A 9788-nucleotide genomic window follows, 5' to 3' on the forward strand; every position below is an offset into this window, starting at 1 on the left:
AAGGTGTGGGTGATTAGACACAGCAGGAAACAATCAGCAGACAAACAGACAGGAAGAGCAGGAGAACAAGACACACGAAACAGGACTTCAGAATAAAACCGGAACACAGAAAAACCCAAACCGTGACAATGGCGGAAGGTGCATACACTAGACATGAGACGTTAGACGAGACAAACAACAATCAACAGTCAACGACAACAACAGTGCAATGATATTAAATCATGTATAAGATAAAGTGCTCAGACAAACAGATTACGTTAACCAGCAGGTTCTTCACAGAGAAGATTCTCAGGTCTCACTGACAGAAGCTTTAGTTTAATATTTACTAAAACTACAATAGTTACCTCTGCGAAATCTGAGATGTAGTACAGTAAAAGTAGAAAGCACTCAAAAAAAGTACTGCAGCTCTATGCAAACACAGAGTGTGTGTGTGTGTGTGTGTGTGTGTGTGTGTGTGTGTTAAATTGACCACCTGTTGCCTTCCATTCTCAAACACACACACTCCCTTCATTCTTTTCTTTCTCAAGCAAACACACGGAAAGAAAAGATTTGTGTCTTCCTCACTTACATACCACAGCTCACACACACACACACACACACACACACACACACACACACACACTCACACACACACACACACACGCACACACACACACACACACACAGGCATGTCAGTTCCTGTCTTGTGTTCGTGACGGTAATCTCTGGAAAAATTATCCTGCTGGTTATTTCCTGCCGCCTGCCAGTCGAGTGTGTGGACAGAGCGCCCTGAGGTTGAACAGACAGGAAGAGGAGGAAGAGGAGGAAGAGGAGGAAGAAGAGACGGACACACACAAAATGAAAAGGTCTGACGGGACAAACCAGGAGGTCTGAAGAGAGCAGATCAGCAGCAGCAGAAGAAGAAGAAGCAGGAAGTAGCAGGTAGGAACAGGAAGCTGGAATCACGTGGTTCTAAGTCCAGGTACAGGTGTGCCGGGACTGTTGTGGGTCACATGTAAAGGAGCTGGGATATCCTCTGGTCCCTCAGCGTTATTATTATTATTATTATTATTATTATTATTATTATTTACCTGTTCTCTACCTGTTTAGGTACTCTGTTATCTACCTGCTCAGGTACTCTCTTCTCTACCTGTTTAGGTACTCTGTTATCTACCTGTTCCGGTTTTCTGTTCTCTACCTGTTTAGGTACTCTATTCTCTACCTCTTTAGGTACTCTGTTCTCTTCCTGCTCAGGTACTCTGTATACTACTACCTCAGTGAAGGATTGCCCTCCTCATTCCCGCTGCCTCACAAGGTTTACAGCTCAGTCAGGTGACGTCCTCATGGGACAGGAAGTGAGTCTCTGGGTGGACAGGAAGTGAGTCTCTGGTTGGACAGGAAGTGAGTCTCTGGGTGGACAGGAAGTGAGTCTCTGGGCGGACAGGAAGTGAGTCTCTGGTTGGACAGGAAGTGAGTCTCTGGGTGGACAGGAAGTGAGTCTCTGGGCGGACAGGAAGTGAGTCTCTAGGCGGACAGGAAGTGAGTCTCTGGGTGGACAGGAAATGAGTCTATGGGCGGACAGGAAGTGAGTCTCTGGGTGGACAGGAAATGAGTCTATGGGCGGACAGGAAGTGAGTCTCTGGGTGGACAGGAAGTGAGTCTCTGGGCGGACAGGAAGTGAGTCTCTAGGCGGACAGGAAGTGAGTCTCTGGGTGGACAGGAAGTGAGTCTCTAGGCGGACAGGAAGTGAGTCTCTGGGTGGACAGGAAATGAGTCTATGGGCGGACAGGAAGTGAGTCTCTGGCCGCCTGTTAAAAACAACGACACGTCTCTGCAAAGTGAAGCGATACAAATAGAGAAATAGAGATCCGATCCCGTACTGCTGCCAGCTCCTTGTGGTCAGGTGTTCAGGACACTTGTTGACTCCAGGTGTGAAGGGGAGGGGGGTCACCAAGATGGACACAGATCTGATCTGAGGTCAGGTTTGTCTGACTACCTCAGATCAGTTTCTGGTGTCTGATATCAGGATGTAATGAGCGGACAGCTGATCCTGGAGAAGTAGCAGGTCTGATTTGTGAGTCTCACACCTTTTGATCCGGACGATGACGACTGGAGACGTTTCACCTTTCAGGATCTGAGGATCTGAGGGTCTGAGGACCTGAGGGTCTGAGGATCTGAGGGTCTGAGGATCTGAGGATCTGAGGACCTGAGGATCTGAGGACCTGAGGATCTGAGGACCGGAGGACCTGAGGATCTGAGGATCTGAGGATATGAGGGTCTGACTCCAGGTCAGAAGCCACCAACACGTCTGTCTCTTCTGTCACAGGTGGTCTCGGTCCTCCAGGTGTCCAACATGTCCTCAGCCCTGCTGAGCTGCTGCGTCCTACTCGTCCTCACGGCCCCGCCCTGCAGAGGTCACGGTAAGGTCAAAGGAAATGAGCTTCAATGCTTCCTCACTTAGCTCCTTTAGAATAGGAAACACTGGACCTTCCTTTACCAAAGGAAAGGAGCGTCAATGCCTCCTCACTTAGATCGATGAAGACGTTCGACGAAGGACAGAGCAATTTTTGGGGGCTCTGAGGTTCAGAAGGTTTAAAGAGGAGAGGTGCTCAAGGTTCGGGGGTAGGAGGTCATGTTTGGACTATTGGACTGCAGCCTGGTAGAGTCCAGCTGTCTCTCTGCCAGACAGACAGACACGTGGCTGAGGGCACTCAGAGGTCACGCCCACAGGAATGAGACAACCAATCACTGAAGAGACATGTCTCATTTAAAAACACAAATCCCCAGATCCACCGAGGAGCTTCTCCCAGAGCTTTCAACACATCTCACAGCCTTCATCAGCGAGTCAGTGTCATGTAACCAATGACGTTCAACGCCTCGGTCATGTGACACACCGGCTCTGAGACGTGGTTGACAGAAAGCCAGTAAGTGGCCCTTGAGTTTAGATCTGTTTGTTTTCACCTAAAATAAAGTGAGTGAAGTCTAGAAGCAGCTGTTGTGCTGATGTCTCCTTCAATTTTAAATATGTTAACGATGCTTTAATTGTGAAAATCATGACACTGAAACAGGAAGCTGTTCCTGTTTAAATTTAAGCTTCCTGCTGATTTCTTCTGGGAGCTCAGCAGGTTCAACTGACCAACACGCTCTTATTTTGACTGGCTGTCCTGACCTTCCATTTCTTCTTGTTCTTCTTCTCTGCAGGAAGTGACTGCAGCTGCAACGTCCCCAACAGCCGCTGTGACGAGTCCGGAGTATGCAGGTGAGACCTGTCACTCACCTGGTAGCCGCGCCTGTTTTGGGCCTGGCTGGAGGAGGTCTAGTTTCTAGTGTCTTGCTGATGTCCAGTACGAGATGATTTCTAAACCAGGACCTGATCCCGTTCAACGCTGCAGCAGACTGTTGCGGTTCAGAGGGTCTAGCCTTCAGTTCTGGTCCTGATCTTTTGAGTAGAGACCCAAACACGGAGAGAACAGATCCGGATCCACATCTGATCTGGATCTTGGATGGTTTCAGGTCTTAATGAAGTCTGTCTCTGTCTCCAGGTGCGACCCCGGCTGGGACGGCGAGCGCTGCGAGCGCTGCGTGCCGACGCCCGGCTGCCGCCACGGTTCCTGTCAGCAGCCGTGGCAGTGCCGCTGCGAGGCCGGATGGGGGGGCCGCTTCTGTGACAAAGGTCTGTAGTCCCGGTCCTGGTCCTGGTCCTGGTTTTGGTCTGTTGTCTGTCTGCTCCGGTCTCACCCCGTCTCCGTTGCAGACCTGTCGCTTTGCGCCGTGAGGCCGCCGTGTCGGAACGGGGCGACCTGCGTGATGGAGGCCGGCAACGGGTACGCCTGCCTGTGTGCCGCGGGGTTCACCGGCCGGGACTGCCAGCTGAAGACCGGACCCTGCACCCAGAGGAGGTCTGTGAGGGTCCCTGGAGACCACCTGGGCTCCTGGAGACCACCTGGTCCTCCTTGACTCGTCAAAAGCCTTCTGAAGATTTAAAAAGCTGTTTTCAAGTTTGAATCCTTTTCTCCTCTTCTTCCTCTCCTCCTCCCCCTTTCTTCTTCTTCTTCCTCTCCTCCTCCTCCCCCTTCCTCCAGGTCTCCATGTCAAAATGGCGGACTCTGTGAGGACGCAGACGGCTTTGCGGTGGATCTGTCGTGCCGCTGCCTGGCCGGCTTCACGGGTCGTCGCTGTGAGACGGACGTGGACGACTGCCGGATGCAGCCGTGCGCCGCCGGCGCCACCTGCCGGGACGGCGTCAACCGCTTCTCCTGCCTCTGCCCCGCCGGCTTCACCGGGCGCTTCTGCACCGTCAACCTGGATGACTGCGCCAGCCGGCCCTGCCTCCACAGCGGCCGCTGCCTGGACCGCGGCGGCGGCTTCCACTGCGTCTGCCGGCCCGGTTACACCGGGGCCACCTGCGAGACGGAGGCGAGGGCCCGCGAGACGGAGGCCAGGGCCCGCGAGACGGAGGCCAGGGCCCGCGAGCCCGTCCAAGCGACGATGCTGGGGAGGGTGGAGGGAGGAGGAAGAGGCGGGGCCAGATCTCACGTGACCGGCACCACCACCGTCGCGGCTGCCGTTCACGCCGCCAGCAAGAACGGCAGCCGCGACGACGCCGAGCCGTTCAAGGTGACGGTGAGCGAGCGCCGGGCCGCCGGCCTGTCGGAAGTCCAGCTCGTCGTCCTGCTGGTGCTGGCGGGTACCACTCTGGTCGCGGTGGCGCTGACCGCCGGCCTCGTGCTGCAGGGCCGCTGCCGGCCGCCGACATCGTCGTCGCGACGTGACGACCGGCCGGCGCCGCGGGGCGAGCTCGAGGGTCAGACCGGCTTCCTGAACGGAGCGGAACCAGAGAAGAAGAAGCTGAACACTGAGGTCGTGTAGACGGAGCGGGCGTCCGAGCACAGAGCGAACAGAGAGAGAGAGAGGAGGTCAGAGGTCACAGGACCCTCAGGACTGAACTGGGATAAGCCATGATGTCACAAACATGTTTGTATTCATCATGTGACTCATGATGTCATTACCCACAATGCACCTCTGGCTCTGATGGGCAGCGGTCACGGAGCTCTTACCTTTCAGTCTTCAAGACGCTGACTCGAGTGACATCACTCGAGGATACAAAGACCTCGGGATTCGGGTCATGAACTCATCATATGATGAAATGTACAGAACATTTTTTATATCAAATTATTGTATTAATATTTACGCAATCAGCTTCTAGAAAGAAACCTGAGAGGAAACATATTAGTGAGCTGGGTGGCTGTATGCTAGCTGTTTCCAACCGTTTACAGTATATATGCTAAGCTAAGCTGACTCTCTGTTTACTGTACTACATCTCAGAGGTACATATTGTGCTTTTTACTGTACTACATCTCACTTCTACTGCTTTGCATTTATGTTACTGTTTCACTTTAGTGAACATATTATAAATTATGTTGTAATAATATGCATTAATATATCATTCAAACAAGCTCCCTTTCTTTAAAGTGATGAACACATTCATGCATCAATAATATATATTATTCTGCATCATGAGTACTTGTTGTGGTCAGTAAACATGTGTTGTGGTCAGTAAACAGTAAACATGTGTTGAGGTCAGAAAGCATGTGTTGAGGTCAGTAAACATGTGTTGAGGTCAGAAAGCATGTGTTGAGGTCAGTAAACATGTGTTGTGGTCAGTAAACATGTGTTGAGGTCAGTAAACAGTAAACATGTGTTGAGGTCAGAAAGCATGTGTTGAGGTCAGTAAACATGTGTTGAGGTCAGAAAGCATGTGTTGAGGTCAGAAAGCATGTGTTGAGGTCAGTAAACATGTGTTGTGGTCAGTAAATAGTAAACATGTGTTGAGGTCAGTAAACATGTGTTGAGGTCAGTAAACAGTAAACGTATTGAGATCAGAAAACATGTGTTGAGGTCAGTAAACAGTAAACATGTGTTGAGGTCAGAAAACATGTGTTGAGGTCAGTAAACATGTGTTGTGGTCAGTAAACAGTAAACATGTGTTGAGGTCAGTAAAAAGTAAACATGTGTTGAGGTCAGAAAACATGTGTTGAGGTCAGTAAACAGTAAACATATGTTGAGGTCAGTAAACATGTGTTGTGGTCAGTAAACATGTGTTGTGATCAGTAAACATGTGTTGTGGTCAGTAAACATGTGTTGAGGTCAGTAAACAGTAAACATGTGTTGAGGTCAGTAAATAGTAAACATGTGTTGAGGTCAGTAAACATGTGTTGTGGTCAGTAAACATGTGTCGTGGTCAGTAAACAGTAAACATGTGTTTTGGTCAGTAAACAGTAAACATGTGTTGAGGTCAGAAAACGGTAAACATGTGTTGAGGTCAGTATACAGTAAACATGTGTTGTGGTCAGTAAACAGTAAACATGTGTTGAGGTCAGTAAACATGTGTTGTTTTCAGTAAACAGTAAACATGTGTTGAGGTCAGAAAACGGTAAACATGTGTTGAGGTCAGTAAACATGTGTTGAGGTCAGAAAACAGTAAACGTGTTGAGGTCAGTCAACAGTAAACATGTGTTGTGGTCAGTAAACAGTAAACATGTGTTGAGGTCAGTAAACATGTGTTGAGGTCAGTAAACAGTAAACATGTGTTGAGCTCAGTAAACATGTGTTGTGGTCAGTAAACATGTGTTGAGGTCAGTAAACATGTGTTGTGGTCAGTAAACATGTGTTCAGGTCAGTAAACAGTAAACATGTGTTGTGGTCAGTAAACATGTGTTGTGATCAGTAAACATGTGTTCAGGTCAGTAAACAGTAAACATGTGTTGTGGTCAGTAAACATGTGTTGTGATCAGTAAACATGTGTTCAGGTCAGTAAACAGTAAACATGTGTTGTGGTCAGTAAACATGTGTTGTGATCAGTAAACATGTGTTGAGGTCAGTAAACAGTAAACGTGTGTTGAGCTCAGTAAACATGTGTTGTGGTCAGTAAACATGTGTTGAGGTCAGTAAACAGTAAACATGTGTTGTGATCAGTAAACATGTGTTGTGGTCAGTAAACGTGTTGAGGTCAGTCAATAGTAAACATGTGTTCAGGTCAGTAAACAGTAAACATGTGTTGTGGTCAGTAAACATGTGTTGTGGTCAGTAAACATGTGTTGTGGTCAGTAAACATGTGTTGTGATCAGGAGTGATGTGTCCTTTCGTGTCGAGGCTTCGATGCGCATGACGAGTAATCACATAGATTTTGGTGAAGCGTATCGAGGCTTGTCTCGATGACGTATGTGGTGACGTTCGAAGCCTCGCGAGCCGGCCGTACCACGTGACTGATTCAGAAAATGGTTTGTGTGTTTGCCGTGCGAATTGAAATATAAGAGGCAGCGAAACTCAATGGATTTACCCCTTCCTCTCTGTACCAGCTTCATGTGTGTCCGTGAAAGGGTATTTTATAAAGCAGGCGAAATAGTCTCAAAAAGCCCAGCACTGTGGAAAAGTTCTTATTTTTACTTAAAGAATTGTACTCATCAACATGGACTAACGGAGCCGAGGCTCGAAACACCGATCCTCTGACTGAAAGTCGGATATTCTAACCACCGACCCACAGTCACATCACAACCCTCTCCCAATTTGTTTCGAGTTTTGATTTTGACCCCGCCATTATATCATAAAGATAGACACAATAATAATAAGTTAATAATTGATGTATTGGCGTCACAAACATAATTTATTCAAGTTAAAGCTTCACACACCAAAGCCATGGTGTCGTTATGATCACTCTGCCTGTTTTACATGTATTGTCCACTTGGTGGCGCAGTAGAGCAAATTAAGCCCCATGAAGCTTCGGCACATGAGCGAACCAATTGGATAGAAAGCTTTAATGCTTCAGGAAGCTTCATCTCGCCATCACTAGTGATCAGTAAACTTGTGTTGTGGTCAGTAAATAGTAAACATGTGTTGAGGTCAGTAAACATGTGTTGTGATCAGTAAACATGTGTTGAGGTCAGTAAACATGTGTTGAGGTCAGTAAATAGTAAACATGTGTTGAGGTCAGTAAACATGTGTTGTGATCAGTAAACATGTGTTGAGGTCAGTAAACAGTAAACATGTGTTGAGGTCAGTAAACGTGTTGAGGTCAGTAAATAGTAAACATGTGTTGAGGTCAGTAAACATGTGTTGAGGTCAGTAAATAGTAAACATGTGTTGAGGTCAGTAAACATGTTTTTCACAAATACACTCCATATATTATATTTAGTTAGACAGCAGGCGTACGTCCAAAACCACGGCCACTGCTTTACTGTGAATGAAGTAGTACAAGTACACAAACAGTCTACATTAAATCTCTTTACTGTGAATGAAGTAGTACAAGTACACAAACACTATACACTAAATCTCTTTACTGTGAATGAAGTAGTACAAGTACACAAACAGTATACACTAAATCTCGTACTTCTGTAGGCAGAACGAGCAACACTAAGCTAACACTGGATAGCTGTTTGCTTTTGTTTTCTTTATTCATGAATTCAATATTTCTCTGAATATGAAAGTCAACATGAAGCAGTTGTCAAGAAGATCCAGCCGAAGGTTCCAGTTTTAGTAAAATGCTTTATTTAAAAAGTATAGCAAACGCTTTGAAGTACGACAAAGAACATTCAGGAACACGTCGTCTTTAGTCTGATCCGTAGTCCGCTAGAAAAGACGTCGATCCGGAATGTCCTTCTCTTCCTGCTCCTCTTCCTGCTCCTCCTCCTCTTCCTGCTCCTCTTCCTGCTCCTCTTCCTCTTCCTGCTCCTCTTCCTCTTCCTGATCCTCTTCCTCTTCCTGATCCTCTTCCTGCTCCTCCTCCTCTTCCTGCTCCTCTTCCTGCTCCTCTTCCTCTTCCTGCTCCTCCTCCTCTTCCTGATCCTCTTCCTCTTCCTGATCCTCTTCCTGCTCCTCCTCCTCTTCCTGCTCCTCTTCCTGCTCCTCTTCCTCTTCCTGCTCCTCTTCCTCTTCCTGATCCTCTTCCCGGGACCGTAGACCATAGACCAGGGACCATAGACCCAGGACCATAGACCATAGACCCAGGACCGTAGACCAGGAACCATAGACCCAGCACCATAGACCCAGGACCATAGACCATAGCTTGTAGACTTGGGACCATAGACCCGGGACCGTAGACCATAGACCAGGGACCATAGACCCAGGACCATAGACCCAGGACCGTAGACCATAGACCACAGACCCAGGACCTTAGACCGTAGACCAGGGACCATAGACCGTAGACTTGGGACCATAGACCCAGGACCGTAGACATAGACCAGGGACCATATACCATAGACCCAGGACCGTAGGCCATAGACCCAGGACCATAGACCATAGACCCAGGACCGTAGACCAGGAACCATAGACCCAGCACCATAGACCCAGGACCATAGACCATAGCCTGTAGACTTGGGACCATAGACCCGGGACCGTAGACCATAGACCAGGGACCATAGACCCAGGACCATAGACCCAGGACCGTAGACCATAGACCATAGACCCGGGACCGTAGACCATAGACCAGGGACCATAGACCCAGGACCATAGACCCAGGACCGTAGACCATAGACCATAGACCAGGGACCGTAGACCCAGGACCGTAGACCCAGGACCATAGACCCAGGACCGTAGACCCAGGACCATAGACCAGAGACCAGGGACCATAGACCCAGGACCGTAGACCAGGAACCATAGACCCAGCACCATAGACCCAGGACCATAGACCATAGCCTGTAGACTTGGGACCATAGACCCGGGACCGTAGACCATAGACCAGGGACCATAGACCCAGGACCATAGACCCAGGACCGTAGACCATAGACCACAGACCCAGGACCTTAGACCGTAGA

At 48.7% G+C, this 9788-nt stretch overlaps 1 protein-coding gene across 1 annotated transcript; it reads left to right on the forward strand.

The window, feature by feature from the left end:
- Positions 1-849: 849 nt before the first annotated feature.
- Positions 850-4848, forward strand: dlk2 (delta-like 2 homolog; the record flags this gene model as incomplete). Its single annotated transcript, XM_079229403.1, has 6 exons — positions 850-921; positions 2306-2399; positions 3181-3238; positions 3522-3652; positions 3734-3878; positions 4062-4848. The coding sequence occupies exons 2-6, from the start codon at positions 2333-2335 to the stop codon at positions 4846-4848; spliced, it is 1188 nt and encodes a 395-aa protein (XP_079085529.1). The 5' UTR covers positions 850-921; positions 2306-2332.
- Positions 4849-9788: the final 4940 nt, after the last annotated feature.

The sequence above is a fragment of the Taurulus bubalis genome, assembly GCF_910589615.1.
Source record: "Taurulus bubalis genome assembly, chromosome: 14".
Classification (NCBI taxonomy): Eukaryota; Metazoa; Chordata; class Actinopteri; order Perciformes; family Cottidae; genus Taurulus; species Taurulus bubalis.